Source organism: Gopherus flavomarginatus, chromosome 3 (genome assembly GCF_025201925.1).
Source record: "Gopherus flavomarginatus isolate rGopFla2 chromosome 3, rGopFla2.mat.asm, whole genome shotgun sequence".
In the NCBI taxonomy this organism is placed as follows: Eukaryota; Metazoa; Chordata; order Testudines; family Testudinidae; genus Gopherus; species Gopherus flavomarginatus.
In genome coordinates, this window is record NC_066619.1 from 68,876,961 (window position 1) to 68,896,277 (window position 19,317).

Sequence of the window (19,317 nt, forward strand, 5' to 3'; positions counted from 1 at the left end):
CTTAAACACTGTGAAAGTTCCTTTTAGAAGAATTTAAATGCAAGCCTCAATATCTGTGGATGTCTCTTACAGGGAGGAACTGGAAGGAAAATACAGTATAACAGTCTTTTGCATTTAGAATGACCACCTCAGAAGAAATGGAATGCAAATCACAGGTGGGAGACTACTGCTCTGTGCATACTGATCCAAAAGTGCTTCTACATCAGGTTCCTCTAACTGGCCATTATATTGTACAGCGTTTTGGGATGGTGCAGACTAAGGGGTGGAGTTCACCAGCTAGCAAGACAAAAAAAACCTTAAAAATTCAGTTTACTTCATTGCTCAAGGAGAAAATCCTTCATTATGTACTGCAAGACAAAGGATTTGCAACTATATAGTGTTTGAAAAATATGTTATTGCTGTAATTTATCTCACTGTATGGGGCTTCAAGATGTACAATGGAATTGTAAACCAACTTTTAAAGAAAACTTCACAGAATTCTCATCACATTAAGAGTATTCTTAAAAGTTAAGTAGAGAAAACAGACTGTTGATAGTTATGAATCACATATGAGACTGCCAGTCTGTAGAAAAGATTTGCTTTGGTTTTGTTGTTGCTTCAGCTGTTAAGATTAGTGTTGACAAAGTTTTAATTCAACTTTTTTAAAAAAATGATTAATAATGAAACTCTACTTAAGTGAATAAATATCAATCCACTGCTTGAGTACTAATGCTAAAAACAAGGAGCATTACAAATTAGATCTCTGATTCTGCAAACATTGACACTTGTGCATATGTTTAACTTTCCTCACATGAATAGACCTATTGGCTTCATGTTCATAAATGTTTGCAAGATTGTACTCGGACTACATAAAAATACATTACATATATATAAATGACCTAGCTAAGGTATATAATGTATAATGAATTTTTCTAGTTTCAAGTTAAGAGGAACTTAAAAGGTTCTGAAGTATGCTGTTAATTCTCTAGATTTCCACAGTCTCATTGGACGGAAGGAAGATTTCACTTATTACATGATTCTAAAACAGGGGTGGGCAAACTACAGCCCGGGGGCCGCATCCGGACCTTCAGATGTTTCAATCTGGCCCTCAAACTCCCACCAGGGAGCAGAGTCAGGGCTTGCCCCACTCTGCGTGTGCTGTGGCTACGCGTGGCTCCTGGAAGCAGCAGCATGTCCTCCCTCTGGCCACTACAGCATGTCCTCCCTCTGGCCACTACACACAGTGGAAGCCAGAGGGCTCAGCACGCCCCACCCCAATCGCCACCTTCGCAACTCCCATTGGCTGGGAACCATGGCCAATGGGAGCTGCAGGGACGGTGCCTGTGGATGGGGCAGCGTGCAGAGCTGCCTGGCGACTCCTCCATGTAGGAGCCAGAGGGGGGACATGCAGCTGCTTCCGGGAGCTGCGTGAGGTACACACCACCCAGCGCCTGCACCCCTGACCCTCTCCCATGCCCCAACCCCCAGCCCTAGCCCTGATCCCCCTCCCACCCTCCGAATCCTTCAGTTCCAGCCTGGAGCACCCTCCTGCACCTCCAACCCCTCATCCTCAGCCCCACCCCAGAGTCTGCAACCCTAGCTGGAGCTGCACCCCACCGCCCGCACCTCAACCTCCTGCTCTAGCCCAGAGTCCCCTCCCGCACCCTGAACTCATCATTTCTGGCCCCACCCCAGATCCCACACCTCTAGCCAGAACCCTCACCTCCTCCCACACCCCAACCCCCCAATTTTGTGAGCATTCATGGCCTGCTATACAACTTCCATACCCAGATGTGGCCAAAAATTTTGCTCACCCATGTTTTAAAAGAGAGAACATTGTAGTATTTTTTTTAACTTGTTAGCTGCTATATTTATTTTTCCAAGGGAAGTATCATTAATGAGTATAAGATTATACAACTCTCTCTGTAGTATACAACTCTCTCTGTAGTCTACAGTTTACAGATCACTGTAGTAAAATTTGCAACTCATCAAGGCAAAATAACAAAAAGTAATGGGCTCTCTACAGAACATCAGAGATACATACAGTTCATTTATTTGTGTCTTCAGTAGGTGCTGACTTTTGAGTTCCCAAGTAACAGAAGAACAAAAGAAGAATATAGACACAAAGTACTTTTTTGAAAAGACAGAGTCCTGTGGCACCTTATAGACTAACAGACGTTTTGGAGCATGAGCTTCCGTGGGTGAACACCCACCCACGAAAGCTCATGCTCCAAAACGTCTGTTAGTCTGTAAGGTGCCACAGGATTCCTTGCTGCTTTTACAGATCCAGACTAACACGGCTACCCCTCTGATACTTGATTTTTGAAAAGAAAGACTCCTTGGAAAACAACAAATTTCAGAATTAAAAAAATTACAGAAACAAAGAGAAAATAACACTGAAGATGAAAATATAGGCCCTGATCTTGCAAAGATTTATTCACATGTTTAATTTTATGAGAGCAGAACTCTCTTTTTATTGTTTCCCAGTCTAGGCCATAAAAAGGAGGAAAGAAATAGAGGAGAAAAGAATACTTATGTGTATAACTGGTAAGGAAAACAGAAATAGGGAAAGACCAGTTTTGAGAAGAAAACAAACAAGGGAAACAATGCAGCAATTTAGTATTGTTTTGAGAGAAGCAGTAAAAGCCATATGTATTTAAATGACAGAAACTGAGGGAGAGCTTGCATAATCTGTAATACATGAAGAGGAAATCTTTTTGACTTGCAAATATATTTTCTACTGATTTTCCTTTTTCGGGCCACATCTGTTGGGAGTTTATCTATATTGACCAAAATTGTGTGCCCTTTCCCAACAGGTATTGAGGTGTTGGGTCTTCTTCCACAACCCAACATCCTTCTTTAGGGACCACTTATTAGCATATGTGCAACATGCCTTAGGTGGCACATGACCAGGATTCATCAGCGAATTTGGTCAGCTGGTTGGATCATTAGCTTCCCCGTGCAGGAGACCCTCTCCCCCTGAAGCTTCACTCTGCAGTTCCCCTTCTAGCTCTGCCCTTGCAGCAATCCCTCTGACCCTTTATGATCCAGAGGCAGCCCTTCCCTAGCTCAACTGGGAGCACCTGCCCTAGCACAGGAGAGCTGGACCTATTTTTAATCACAGAGGCAAACTTCCCTGTGACAATTTCTTAATATTTAAATCAAGTTTACTCAGGCAATATTCGATCTGTGAGAAAGGATACATGCACACTTACTGCTTTAGGCACTTTTTTAACAAAGAGGGACATTTAATCCTTTAGGCAGAATTTATATGCAAATTCCTTTAATACCAATGACACATATATTGAATCTATAATGGTATTATTCTAACTTTACATTTTTTCATCAGCACTTATATTTTAACCTTGTTAATTATACTTCATTTTTTCTTTTAAATTAGGAAGACAAAAGCTTTTTCTTTTACATTTTTTCTTTCTAATTAGGAAGACAAAAGCTACTTGAAATAATGATTTATCTTGTGATAATGGAGCACACATCAGTATCATACAAACATCATACGGTCTTCCAGACAGGTATTTGTAAATAGAGCCTACATCCATGAAATACTTGAATGAAACCTCTCTTCCCTGCCACTTAAATACAAAAGTCCTCAAGATCACTACATGTATTGGAGGATGTGATGGGAAGAGTTGACATAAGGGAGGAAGGACCCTCATTATTATATGCACTAGCGACTAGCTAGAGAACAAAAAGGCCAGAAATCTGGAATTCTTCAGCTTAGCTTCAGTGTTCAGAATCTTAAGGGATCAACAGAACATTACACTAGCGTTCACTGTGCCTGAGAAGTCCTGTGCAATTAACAGCTAGAAGTGAGGAATTCTTTAATTTTTGCCAAGTCCAGAACTATTAGAGAATCAAAATGAAACAAGACAAGCACTCCAGCTCAGTTGTATCTTTTGCAGTGTACAAGTGACAATAAGTATACAGGAATAATGGTTAGAGTTGTTCAGGCATTTTTTTGGATGAAACTTTTTTTTTTTTGGTCAGAAAATGCCAAGTCATCAAAACCACAGCTTTTCATAAAAAGTTATTGGTTTTCACAAAACTTATTCCAAAAAGGTTTCTCAGGACCAGGGATTGAATTTTCTGGTGAAAGCAAGAGAGACTGACTCTATAACCCAAGATTATCTTTTCCCATAGCTGAGAAAACCAAGCTTTCTTAGTAACTGCCTGGATAGCACAGTTGTGAGATCATGAAACCCTCCTCCTTTCACACCAGCTTGTTTCATCAAATCTTTTAATCTCTAAACACAAATCACACCTTTGTGTTTTTCTCTGTACCAAGCACTATGCACCATCATTAACCTTATAAGTAATATTTTACTCCTGGAAGTATTCCTTAGAAATAAATTCTCAACACCCAGGAAATCAGTAAACTACAGAATTAGAGTGGAAAATTGAAAAGACAGTTACACAATTGTTTATGTGATTGCTGCTTTCTCTCACAGCTATACATCTTCACATCAACCTAATCCATTTGAGACACAGTCTCCCCACAGCTAGGAAGTCCAACTTTCTTACTAGTTCTTAGTAAAAGATTAAATACAAACCCTCTAAGTTTAAATAAAGTTAAGGCTGAGACACAAATCAACAAAAGGCAGAAATTCAAAGATAACTCTGACAGTCCATGCTTAATTCATAATTGTTTTTAAAAAGGTAAAATGCCATGAGGAAATAATGTCAGCTTTGACTTCATACAGGTGTTTACCATAGAGATCATAGTGGTTCATTCACGTATGTTGCAGACAGCTTCTCTAGTAACTCTGTCAAGTAATTGTATGCCTAGCCAAATATTTAAAACAGTACTTATTTAGTATCCTAATGATTTGTCTTATGATGTGGCATTATATTAATATGTATATAAAGATAAAAACATTATGAAATAAGTTAACATCCCTAGATTTTAATACTGAATGGAAGAGAAGTTTTAAATCTCAAGAACTAATTTTCAATAAGCATTTCAAAACAAACAAAAGAATCCCTAAGTGAAGCCTTTTTTGGTCAAAAAAGGACAGAGAAACATCAAACCAAAACACTTCATTTTTAGCATACAGAGTAAAACTGAAAAACAGCCAAACTGATTTTCTTTTTAAAACCAGACGTGTATGTTTTTATAAAATCCAAATAATTTTGGCTGTTTTTTCAATTATACATATTCATACACACACGCACACACATACACACGTCCTTGTAATAAATGTATTTGTGTGTGTATGAATGCATATATATAAAATCACACACAAATACATTTATTACAAATAAATTTATTACAAGGTTGAGACTTTATATGGCAAGTGTTAACATCAGGAAAAATTTTACAGCTGAGCTATATACTTGTGAGAAGTTTATAATAGAAGTGCTGACACACTCAACTGTAGCAGTGGAATAAGCAACAATATATTTCCTTTTTCTTTGCAGTTAACAACTCTTGGCATCTTCTGCCTATTTCAAATCCATCTTGGTTTCCTTTTTTTGTTTTCTTTTTGTCTAATATAATTAAACGTTAAAAAAAAAAGTCCTGTGTGGCTGTACTGAGAACAGAAAATCTACTAAAACAGGTTTTGGAGATTTGTTGGTGTCCAAACACAGCCCAAGAGAGTCTGATGCCCTCCACCACAGTAATTTTTTTAATCTCATTGTTCTGTACTTTATTCCACCAAATTAAATTCCATGGTGGCAATGTGTCAGATAAACTAATGTTGCCTATGACCGTATGTTACAGTAGGGAGAATTTTAATAGACTTCTAACATTCAATATGAAGGCAAATATTTCAGTGCACTATATTTAGTAATATTTTTCAAATAATAATTAAATAGTATTAAATTTTCAATATTGCTTCTTTTATTTTCTCACAACATCTTATTGTCAAAATCAAATCAGGACAACAAAAACTGCTAAATCTCACATTTCATAGTCTAGCTTTCTTAGAGTACATGTAATTATTTCATACATCTGTCCCTATATTAGGTATTAGTTATGGGTCAACAATCACAATTAGCACTAATCTCTCTTTCTTGTTTGATGTCTCAAATTAAGGTGTGCTTAAAACAAGTTGTTCTAATAACAATAATATTTTGTTTAGCTATGGAATTTGCATTTTTGCTAACTGAACCTTGAGACAATTAGGCTCTTGACACCAGCAGTCACAATTCCACTAAGCTAATCGCTAATGTATCAAGAAACCTGGGCTGGGAGTTTCAAGGGAGATTAAGGGATTTATGCATCTGAATTCCAATGAATCTGAATGGAATATGGGTGCATAATTTCCTTAGTCTTTTCTAAAAATTCTGGTTTTATCTTCAAAATTAGTTGGGAAAACAGTGTTTCTCAGGTGTCTTGCTAAATATATATGGAAATCTGTATAGTCACAATTAGCAAATAGTCAAATTTTAAATATAAAAAGCAGGCATTAATTGTGTGTTGAATCTACCAAACCTACATCAACCTAGTGCATATGCTAATATCCTCAAAAGACTACCAGGTAAATTAAGCAAGAATGGATGTTCACATACAGTCATTCCCTCCCAGAACTTTGGTCAGCGTAATACGATACTAAAAATTTGGCTAAGACATTACTCAATCTCCATTTTGCCTGACACCTATCCTGCAAATTTATAGAATAACATGCTTCCACTAAGAGAGAAGCATCTGCCATTTGGTGTGGCCTGAACACTTATGCATAGTGAAATCAATAGCATAATAAGACCACTGGGAAATTTCTTAAATGAGACTACAACAGATCATCCTAGTAATCACTAGCAGATTTCTCCTACTTGCCAAATGTAGCAGGATGTGTTCAGGGGGAAGGGTTGGCTGGTTCTCTTTCCTCCCACATCCTACTGTGACACTACAGTACTGAGCTCTGCTGGTGAGAGGCTCCCTTCTCCTGAAGGACCTCAGGAGCTTTGCAAGGAGAGTGGCACCTTCCTTCCCCACTTAAGTAAGAGTTCCTGAGTTGCTCACAATGGCTAAGTGGTGCTTATGAGCACTGCTTTGCTACAGCACTCATCACTCATGATTTTTAACACAAAACACAAGAAGAATGGAGCTGGGGGTGGGGGGGCTGACATAACATTTATTTACTTAGTGGTGATGAGGGTTATGTTTGAGCGAATACTGATAATATACTAATTCAATAATAATGTTAAAAATTGTTCAGTGCCACAGTTACCATACTGACCAACTTACTAATACTATTACTCAGGCAATGAATTTATTAGTAGTATCAGCATCAGAATCTAGTATTAGTAGCACTTGCAAAAGTTGTTTGAAAAGCCTCAACAACTACAAGGTCAAGAACACAGATGATGTAAAATGACTACAGAATCTTATAAATTTGGGATGGACAAACCTTAAAATATTTAATGGAACAGTGCAGTTTGGATAATTATGGTATCTAACCAATCAAACCTATGCAGATACTCTCCTATCCTCCTACCCATCCTCCCACCCAATACTCTTGCCATGTCTCATTTATTCATAACCACTTCCTCTCACTTTCCATTCAAATCCAATCCAATACATTCACCTGCCTTCCTTTCCCCACTACCTCACTAATTTGGTCATACTGCTCCCTTGTCAGCCCCTTCATCCAAAGAAGGCCCTTAGAGGGTGATGTGAGTTCACTAGGTTGGGATGAGTGGCAGGATGCCATGAACTCTATAGGAATTCCTTCCAGGCAGATACAGAAGAAAGGTTTGAGGATATGGCATGGCTAGCAGATCTGCAACTACATGAAGGGAGGGAGGGGTTTCAAACAGAGCAGAGGCTACTACAACCCCGAAACTGCAGCAGTAGCCATAAAGTGACTTCACTGTCATTTTGCATCCTGAGGAGATTCTTCTCCCAAAACGCAGGGTCACTGTTTCCCCTGCACCAAGCCACTGTTCTCATGCTAGGTGTGCAGTGGATGTGATTTAGCATTGCATGGCCCTGCCTCTTTTCTGGGCCAAAATAATCTCTGATTTCAACTCTCAGATCCCAGAACAGTGCAAGATTTGAAAGGAAGAACCAGTCTGAGTTCATTAAAAAGACTAGATATCTACTAGACACTGCAAATCTCCATTTAAACTAAGGGTAAAGAAAGAAGGAAGAGCAGGAGGCAAATTAATTCAAATCTGAGTGTTTATCGATCAACACTCAAACTCTCATCACAGAGATCAATCAACATTTTTCAGTCAATTTTATATGAAGGATAAATCTGCAGCTCTCTGAAATCTAACAGAGTGCCTGTCCTCTAGCTTCTTCGTTCTAAATCTTCTGTCTAGTGTCACCAGGGCCGACGCTTGCATTTAGGCGGCTTAGGCAATCGCCTAGGGTGCCAGCATTATTAGGGGGCGGCATTTTGCCGGAGGGGGAGGCAGGCGGCTCCGGTGGAGCTGCTGCAGTGGTGCCTGTGGAGGGTCTGCGGCTCCGGTGGAGCTGCCGCAGTCATGCCTGTGGACGGTCGGCTGCTCGAGCTGCTGTGGTGGACCTCCCGCAGGCACGACTACGGCACTCCACCGGAGCCGCGGGAGCAGCCGACCGTCCGCAGGCAGGACTGCGGAGCCAGGGGACCAGCGCGCAGGGCAGTGAAATGGCCGTGCACCTAGGGTGCTCAAACCCCTAGTGCCGGTCCTGAGTGTCACAACAACATTTTTACAAGTATCACAAGGTAATTTTCACTTTTTACATCTCCATGTAAAGTTTCAGTAGATCAGTCTTGACAAAGGGTGAAAAACAATAGCCATTTTACATACCATAGTCGGTAATCTTACAGGATACCAAATACAGCTCTTTCAGGTTCTGTCCTTCTTTAGCAATGACCTCCACACATCTGGAATACATACAAAATAAGATTCACACTTGCAAGAATTCATTTCATATTAAATCAATAAGGACTCATCCACAACGGTAACACCACAAGGAAATTCTGAATGTATTATACAAAACTTTCTTCTTTTTGTGACCTTCCCTAGAACTCTTTCAATAGAATTTATTATAGCCACACCTTTTAAACTCAAATGCTAAAAAATTAGACACATTTTTGACTACTAAGATTCTCATGTCCCAAAAAGCTCTGGACAGGCAAAACATTAAGTTATGTTGAATATTTTTATATCACTAGTATGACAATTTGGGGAATGTGTTCATGTACAATTTATTGATTCCAATTAGAGATTATGTGCTCTCTGTATATTTTTTTGTCAAACTACAAACCCCTTTTTGAACATAGGGCTTGTCTGCCTTCTCTGTTGTCTTTTTACCTCTATGTTGAACTGGAATTCCAAGGGGTAGCGATACAGTGCTAACAATGGAGAATCATTAAACCCTTATCGTCTTCTGTTTACATGGAAGCACAGTTGGACAAAGAGTTGGCTGCACAGAAGAACCAGTGTACCAGTAACAAAGCAATGGATCACTATACAGGGACCTATGATCACCTGATCAGAGGGTTGACAAGGGGACTGTAAGTTGTAAAAGGGAGGTTAACTTACAGGCCATTTTGGAAAGAGGGAGATGAGACCAGAAGCAGAAAGCTGGATACAGGAGTAAGAGAAGGTGCCATGTTTTGGAGGAGAAGCCATTTGCAGGGATGGGAGAAAGGAAGGATCCTGGACACCATAGAGGACTCTAACATAAGCCAAAAGAACGCTTGAGGGTGGTGAGGAAACTGAGGCAGGGATATGTGTCTAGGTGTTATTATTTTGACTGGATCTGTATATTTCTTGTGTTGTCTAAATCAAGGGCAATTGGTTTTGGAATTTTGGCATGTGCTTCAACTATCATATGTCCCTGGAGAAGTAAATGGTAAACCAGAGTGCCTATAGGGTTGGAGCTTTGGGAAAGGGTGCACTTAAGGAACTGGGATGTTTTGTGGCGGAGAGGTCAACACTATCCTGAGAGCCTAGGGCAGCTGGGCCATGAGGTCCCACTTCCATGAAGGGATAACAGTGTCTGTGCCTAGGAAGTGTGACAGAGAGGCCAAAGAAAGAGACAGACTAAGGTAAGGTTAAAAGTACACATGATCTGACTTGTGTGGACCCAAACTCAACAGCCTGGTGGGACTGTGACAACCGGTTTCAAAATATACATTATTGCAGTTTCAATATACGATATCACTTAGAGGTTATTTGGAAAAAAAGAAAATGTTACAGAAATGTTTGGTTTCTGTTGTAAAATTCAGTGCAAATATCAGATACAAGATCTGCTTCATGCAATGTTTAAGCTTTGAGAGATTTTGCAGACAAAAAGTGTAAGCTACATTACAATAGCGACATAGATTATACCAGCCATTATAAATTTCGGGCTGAAATTCGGTTTTATGTTTCTACAGTGATTATTGCAGAGATCAGCATTCATCAGGTCATGAAATAGCATGTACCATTTGTGTTCCAATATGTTGCTATAGAAGGTCTAATTTATGAGAATGAGGTTTGAATTTCTACATTTCTGTTTGGTCTGTCACAACTATATAATTAAACAGCTCTTTATCTATGACTTCTCTCAATCTTTAACCTGTAAGTACAAAAAAAAAAAAAAAAGGAAAACAAGAACTAAATATGTTGTAAAATATATGTTTCATAGATTCATAGATTCTAGGGTCAGAAGGGACCAATGTGATCATCTAGTCTGACCCCCTGCACAAAGCAGGCCACAGAACCCTACCCATCCAGTTCTATAACAAACCCTTAACCTATGCCTGAGTTATTGAAGTCTTCAAATTGTGGTTTGAAGACCTCAAGCTGCAGAGAATCCACCAGCAAGTGACCCATGCCCCACGCTGCAGGGGAAGGCGAAAAACCTCCAGGGCCTCTGCCAATCTGCCCTGGAGGAAAATTCCCTCCCGACCCCAAATATGGCGATCAGCTAAACCCTGAGCATGTGGGCAAGACTCACCAGCCAGCACTCAGAAAAGAATTCTCTGCAGTAACTCAGATCCCATCCCATCACCGACCACTGGGCATACTTATCTGCTGATAATCAAAGATCAATTGCCAAAATTAGGCTCTCCCATTATACCATCCCTTCCATAAACTTATCAAGCTTAATCTTAAAGCCAGATATGTCTTTTGCCCCCACTACTCCCCTTGGAAGGCTGTTCCAGAACTTCACTCCTCTAATTGTTAGAAACCTTCGTCTAATTTCGAGTCTAAACTTCCTAGTGTCCAGTTTATACCCATTCATTCTTGTATCTACATTGGTACTAAGCTTAAATAATTCCTCTCCCTCCCTAATATTAATACCTCTGATATATTTAAAAAGAGCAAGCATATCCCCCCTCAGCCTTCTTTTGGCTAGACTAAACAAGCCAAGCTCTTTGAGTCTCCTTTCATATGACAGGTTGTCCATTCCTCGGACCATCCTAGTAGCCCGTCTCTGAACCTGTTCCAGTTTGAATTCATCCTTCTTAAACATGGGAGACCAGAACTGCACACAGTATTCCAGGTGGGGTCTCACCAGCGCCTTATATAACAGTACTAACACCTCCTTATCTTTGCTGGAAATACCTCGCCTGATGCATCCTAAAACCGCATTAGCTTTTTTAACGGCCATATCACATTGGTGGCTCATAGTCATCCTGTGATTTACCAATACCCCAAGCCTTCTCCTCCTCAGTTGCTTCCAATTAATGCGTCCTCAATGTATATCTAAAGTTCTTATTATTAATCCCTAAGTGCATGACCTTGCACTTTTCACTATTAAATTTCATCCTATTACTATTACTCCAGTTTACAAGGTTGTCCAGATCTTCCTGTATGATATCCCGGTCCTTCTCCGTGTTAGCAATACCCCCCAGCTTTGTGTCATCCATGAACTTTATTAGCACATTCACGCTTTTTGTGCCAAGATCAGTAATAAAAAGGTTAAATAAGATTGGTCCCAGAACCGATCCTTGAGGAACTCCACTAGTAACCTCCTTCCAGCCTGACAGTTCACCCTTCAGTACGACCCGTTGTAGTCTCCCCTTTAACCAGTTCCTTATCCACCTTTCAATTCTCATATTGATCCCCATCTTTTCCAATATGACTAATAATTCTACATGTGGAACCGTGTCAAATGCCTTACTGAAATCGAGGTAAATTAGGTCTACCGCATTTCTTTTGTCTAAATAGTCTGTCACCTTCTCAAAGAAGGAGATCAAGTTGGTTTGGCATGATCTACCTTTAGTAAAACCATGTTGTACTTTGTCCCAATTACCATTGACCTCAATGTCCTTAACTACTTTCTCCTTCAAAATTTTTTCCAAGACCTTACATACTACAGATGTCAAACTAACAGGCCTATAGTTACTCAGATCACTCTTTCTCCCTTTCTTAAAGATAGGAACTATGTTAGCAATTCTCCAGTCGTACGGTACAACCCCTGAGTTTACTGATTCATTAAAAATTCTCGCTAACGGGTTTGCAATTTCATGCGCCAGTTCCTTTAATATTCTCGGATGAAGATTGTCCGGGCCCTCTGATTTTGTCCCATTAAGCTGTTCAAGTATGCCTTCTACCTCAGATGTGGTAATATCCACCTCCATATCCTCATTCCCTTTTGTCATCCTTCCATTACCCCTAAGCTCCCCATTAGCCTTATTAACGACTGAGGCAAAGTACTTATTTAGATATTGGGCCATGCCTAGGTTATCCTTAACCTCCTTTCCATCCTCAGTGTGTAGCGGTCCCACTTCTTCTTTCTTTGTTTTCTTCTTATTTATATGGCTATAGAACCTTTTACTACTGGTTTTAATTCCCTTTGCAAGGTTCAACTCCTTTATAATTTAATTATAACTAAATCTGGATTACTCTCTCTATATATGTTATGGTTACAACTGTATTATTTACACAGTATCAATCACGTAATGAAGTACCATAAAATGTATTTTTGTCCTGCTAATTTTAAAACGTATTCGTTGCTCATTAGACTAGCTGTGATAGCCCGCTGAGTGGGTAACTTTCTACACAGACACATTTTTAAAAGAGGATTTTTAGCAAGATGGATTGTAACGATTCCTTTAGAGCCAGAATGGGTCCTCTTTAATTTGCAGGTCATTGACCCAATAGACTGCTACAGCTCCCAAGTCAATCCAGCTGCATTACTCAGGATAAAAATATTTGCTAACTTTAAAGTGAAAATATGTATTCTTGAATTCTTCATAATCTTTAGGGGGAAATACATTTATACCCTCAGGAACACACTCCACACAGCAGCAGCGGGAGCAGCAGAATATTCCCCAATCTGATTTTACTGTTGATGCTGACAATTTGATTTCTTAAAATCAGAATAGCTGTTAGAATTTACAGTGATAACAGCATCATATACTTTCAGTGTTGTCTGTCCCCTTCCCTCTCCTCAAATCCTGAACCAAAACCTACTTTTTTTAACTGCCTGTGGAGGTTGCTTTGACCTTGATTTCCTTCACCATGTTTACATCATGCACCAAGTCACATTTTCAATAATTTTTCTATTTTCCTTTCTCAAATTGGGTGAACATAGTATGTGGAAAGCTGTTAGAGTGGCAGTACTGGAGAGTGAAGTCCTCTTTTCAGCCAGAGAGCAGAGAACACAAAGGTAGAAAGACTGAAAACTTTCTTACCATGGCATCTCAACCTTGACTTTAAGTAAAAATTCTAGGGGAGAGAGGATAATACAGTCTCCATGTCCATTCCAGTTCTTGTCTTCTCTACTGAGACTGCCAACAAGGGCACCTATTAGCATCAACGGTGGTGGTGATTTTCATTCTGGGAACTGGACTGAGACCAACTCTTTTCACATTATTGATTCTTTGAACCATGCAAGTTCATCGGGTTACTTTTATACAAATCAGAAACTACATAAACAGTTAAACCTTCTTATTCTATAAGGTTTATGAAATGCATTTACATTTTTGGAGGACTTCATTTTGGGAGAGGAATTTGTTGCCTTTGTGAGGTGGCACAAAAGTAATTGAGTTTTAAGAGAAATAAATATAAAACTTTGTATTGTATTCCATGATAATACCGTTTTACTGCACACATCCGTAATCTGAATAAAAAGAAAATGATCCTCCTACAAACTGAGACTAGATATATTTTAACAAGAACTACTTGCAGTCTACCATACATCTGCAAATTAGATATCATTAAAAGCTGAACAGCCCTTTTAATTAACAGGAACATTTTGATATGTTGTCTATTAATATTTATGGGGTAAGCCATGAGGCAGAGAACTGAAGTTCCAATCCTAATTTGAAAATGTTTTACATACACTACACTTTGGGTCAACTTCTAATTTTGGAAAAAAATATTTACGTCTCATTAGACACAATAATATATTCTACAAGGTTTACAATTTTTTATAATTATGTCAGGCGTTTACCAAGAGAAGATTAACTGGGCAAGCACACAGCATTATAAATTAATCTTGAACATTACTACCTGAAGAGAGTCAAACCAAAGAAACAACCTAGTTTTTCATTTTGTTGTCAATTATGAAACTTTGCAAACACGGCATGTTCAGGCCAGGTGAAGGCAATCCATTCCCCTAAATGGCTTCCTCCTACCATGTCATGGCCCCACATGTCTTAGGAATGGCATTAGGAGAGGTTTCTGGGGTTCCCACCACTAGTCCTCTTTGGGTAGTCTGGACTTCCCCACCACTTCCTGATTTAGGCAGGCTGCGGTTTATTGCAGAAGAGGGAAGTCTCAGCCCCCATTCATTTAAGAATCTGTATGGGTATTGATACCAACATCAATACCAGCAGAGCCATGACTGGGTAATGGCAGTGAAGGTCCCCTTCCCCATAAAATCCTGGGCTTTGATGGTTGTCAGTGCCCTCCTCCACTCTTGGAAGGGCAGTATCAGGAGCACCCAATTCTGGAGGCAATTTATGTTTCTCAGAACTGTTTTTCAGGTTGACTGAAGACTCAGGCAGATGCACTGCACTAATTTACACTCAGTTTATATTTTCAAACTTTTCTCCATGAGCATAAATACAAGATTGCATTATTTTTAATGAAAGCTTAAATTTTAACATAATCACATGAGTTCACTAACTAGGACCCAAGGGACTTGCATATATTGCCTATTCCTTAATTTTCCCCAATTGTGCTATTCTAATTGTGAGAGTTGAACCCCCATTGCATGGCTTGTGGAATCCTCTAAGGTTTTCTGAGCAACTCCACAGAATTTAAATTGAAAACACAGTTCAACTTTCTATAATCCGAGTGAATTTTTCACAATTTTCAGCTGATTGCACTACATTTGAATATATAAAACCCATTGTCAAAATGTGCCCATTTTTTGTTTTATGAAAACACTGAATCACTTGGGGCATCCATATAAATTAATTGATCATAGATTTATTTGAGCGCATGCAATCTTTAACATAGCTAGAACAATACTGCAGAAAGGCTTAAATTCGCTGTCAGCTGCCTGCTATGCTCCACCATTTAATTTTCACTTTTAGTTTCCTTCTGTAGCTCACTGACATATAAATTAATTTGTAGGGATATCAAAAACACTTTAAATCGCCTCCCCCACATACTAATCAACTTGTATGGGAAAGAATACATATTACAGTTACGTTGGTGAACAAGTCCCTTACAATATGAAAGGGAGAGGGGAAAGTAGTTGTATATTCATTGCCTCTACCTTTATTAATCATTGTTAAAAATGAAATCAAAGAAAAAGGGTAAAAGCACCAAATGATATTAACCTTTTCTACAAAGCAAGGATCAAGTCATATTTAGTCTGTTTGCTATAATCCATCAAAAAATTACCCCAGATTGTAGCCATATCTGTCTTTTTAAGACATTAAGTTTATACTCTGGCTGATTTGCACCAATCTTCATAAACTGTTAGATTTTAAAAAAAATATTATTTTGAACATTCATTATTTAATGTCAATTTATTTACAGAAAGAGCAAACATTTTGGAAATAGGAGTGAGTCTTGGAATAATGATAATATTTTTTGTTTTTCCCAGACTACGAAAATACACTTGACATGTACATATTCTTTTGAGCACCCCTAGCCCCTCAATTTTATAACCACAACAATGAATTGTTCCTAATCAAATTCAATTAGTAGAGCTTACAGAATAGTGAACAAGATACTCAGGAACTGAGCATACTAAAAATATAATCTTCTGAATTGAGCTGTGACTTTTCTAAAGAAAGAGAACTCTTTAGAACCATCTAACGCATGAAAAATTCCAAATGAAGAGTGAACTATAAATCATGTGTTTTGGGGGAGGAGTATAATTATTCATTCACTCAATCTGACAAGGAAAAGACCTTGTGCCATCTTGCCAAGCCTTTTCCACATCAATCTTAAGTTTTATGAAGACTACTCTCTGACAGTCTGATATGCAGTTAGTTTTTATCAAATTTGATAAAGTTGGTATCCTGAACAAGTAAATGTACAGAGCTCAGGAAAAGGCAAATAGCACAAAATGATTTCACAGTACAAAACCAATCAAATAATATTTTGCAGAGGAAGAAAATAACTAATGTAAATATGAAGTGTTACAATACAAAATGTGTCATGAATTTGTAGGAAAGCAGAATCTGTTCAGTAACGTGATGATGAATGGAGTTTCAAACTCCCAAAGTTCAGTGGTGTTCTCAGGATGGCAGGATCAAAACTGCCTCTTACACCTATCAGTTAAAAATGCCTTCATATTTCTGGAAAGTATGAGAACTTGACAAAAAAACAACTGCAATACTGTTAAAATCTCAGCTTCCTAAATTAGAAGGACCACTGTTGACAAATCCTGGAGATAGTGTGCAACAGTGCACATGCATATTGTGCTATATCTTTATTCAGCCCTTCTCAATTCTACATGCACAAGCAGGAAGAGTAATGAAATGTTGAAAAAATCATTCCTTTAGAGTGTCTGCAAGGGAAATAGTCTCCAAAAACTGTCATCCTCTCAAGAACTGTGCTGACAGTGTAGCAGAAAAACAGCATGATCTGGACACACTCGGACCAAAGCAAAAATTGAGGTCTATTGGTTTTGATGGTACCCATATAAGAGTACACACAACATGTTTAAACATTTTATGTTTTTCTTATTTTGCTCATAGTTTGTGCAAAATTTAAAGAATAAAAATAATGTTTAAAAAAATCACAAATTTAGAAAATGAATCATCTGCCATGACAAAATATTTCTTCTCTTTTCCTAGGCAACAAATCACTAAACCCTCTGACTTAAGTGAGTGGTAATGGTCAATAAATTAAACTGTGTAAGCTTCACAGCTATCAAAGGCATTCAAAGGAGTCTTTAATTATGAAAAATAATTGTCTATTCTACATAGATACCTAGTTTTTCTGGTTTTGGTCTACTTCTCAAAAGCTTGGAACATGGCATTAGTGACAATTTAAAGGAACTAATGAAGATATATGACTACAGTACTTGCAACAAAAGTGTTCCTAGGAGACATTGTTACCGTTTGTGATGCACTTCAGGCCCAAGAGAAGCTAATTGGAACTGCCATACACTGGTTAGGAGATCTCACTTAAAAGAACTGAGTTTCAACTACCGTAGAGGTGTGAAAAGAAATCATGCCATTAGAGACACATTAATACATGGCTTGATGAGATTCAAAATAACATCAGAATGTGCAATTATTTTCAAATTTCTAGTAGTTTTTAAAATTAAATGTCTTTAGAATTTATGCTACCCTAACTGTGTGGAACACTAGCAATTGATTTGTATTAATTTGGGGGACTGAGAAACAGAAAAGAAGGGGACAGTCAGCTATTTGTCTCATTGTCTGGGTATACCACAAGGAGGACAGGAGACTTGTTATGGGTTTTTATCAGGCCACAACTTTATTATATAGATGTCTGGGACTACCTGGCAGATAAAGTGTACAGTGCAGGCAAATCCATGCTTATTCAAATCAATTCTCCAGGGCTTCCACCAGCACCCCTTTGTTTCTATACAAGTCCCCCAGCTTCCCCATGGCTCGGACCTTAACATCCACCAGCCTCACAAGAGGCTTAAGGACGGCTATGAGAATGGAGGGGGGGAGGCTCCCTTCAGGATGAGTCCCTGAACCCCTTTACCTACTCTGTTTCTTTATCGAGAAATTCTGTTTCTTTATCAATGACCTCTTTTTAAGTCCTTTACCAGGCCATTTATCTGGTCACTGTCTGCTCTCCCTACGGAGTACGTGCACTGAACATCCGCCTAATATTACAAACTTAGTTGCGACATATGGCCTACCACCTTTTCTATTCACCAGAAAAGGTCCATCCTCACACTCGCTGTGAGGAAGGCAAAAAAACCACACTCCACCAAAGCCAATTCTGGTAGCATGGGAAAAATTCTTTCCCAGACGCCCTTTAAAAGGGGCGACTAGCGTAATGCCCACAGCAGGTCCAAACCCAGCCTGCCATTCGCCTCTACTTGCTGCCTACTAGGGGAGGGTGGGTCAGTGCTGGCTTCCTTGCTGCTTTCACATAGAGACTTGCCCCACCCACATTCCTAAGGGTGGGGGTAGTGAGGTGAGTCATTGCTGCAAAGTTGACCACCGAGAACCTTTTGCAGCAGTTTCTGAACTTCTTCCTCTCTCTCTCCCCCACCCTGCCCCCAACCACAAAGCAGAGCTGTCTTTCTTTGGGTAAGCCCACACAAATTCTGCCTCGCCTTTAGTTGTGGTGCAGTCATTCTCCTTACAGGCCTACATACTAATAGTACTGGAGGTGGCCTTCCCACTTGACTGGAAGTAGTAGGTGCTGTTACAACAGATTTACAGAATAGCAGCAACTGTGGAAAATAATAAAGATTTAGGACTTGTTTGGATGTACCTTGAGAGAAAAGTCCACAACTAGGGATGCTAGAGACTGCAAGACAATTAAATGCTACATTTTATCCATTTTCTAGAAGCTTTTGAAACATGGATGAGACATGAAAAGAGGCCATCAAGCTTTTTAATAGCAAGAACATCAAGCGTCACATCTTAAATTCACAGGGCCAATATCTCCACTGAATAATCAAGAGCAATCAATTCCACTGACTACAATAGAGTTGGAAAATTTTTGCCAGCAGTGACTTTTGCTTATACTGAACAAATAAATAATGCCTTCCTTTTTAAACATTTTAGTTTTGCTATTGTATATTATTAGGTTAAATGACAAGGATGTAATATGAGGCTAGATAGGGGCTAGCCCTGCATGGACATACAGAAGAGGGAAGGGAGGAAGAGTGCGTTATGGGCCTCTCTTTCTACCCGGGGTAAGTGACAGCCAACATCTCAGTTCTTGCATTTCCAAAGTACAAGCATCAGGAGAATCTCTTAGAGTCACCAGTGCTAGAATTACCAAAGGGGCCAGAGTGGGACAGGGCATGGCCTGGCTCTT

The 19,317-nt window shown here is 39.1% G+C and overlaps 1 protein-coding gene across 5 annotated transcripts in view; it reads right to left on the reverse strand.

The window, feature by feature from the left end:
• FBXL17 (F-box and leucine rich repeat protein 17) overlaps positions 1-19,317 on the reverse strand; it is a 498,281-nt gene that overhangs the window by 129,460 nt on the left and 349,504 nt on the right. For 3 of the 5 annotated variants that reach the window (XM_050945800.1, XM_050945797.1, XM_050945798.1), the window contains one exon: positions 8,740-8,816. In XM_050945800.1, the coding sequence (XP_050801757.1) occupies positions 8,740-8,816 (77 nt within the window). Of the gene's footprint in view, positions 1-8,735; positions 8,817-18,640; positions 18,725-19,317 lie in introns of those variants that run through there. The other 2 variants (XM_050945799.1, XM_050945801.1) reach the window with 2 other exon arrangements.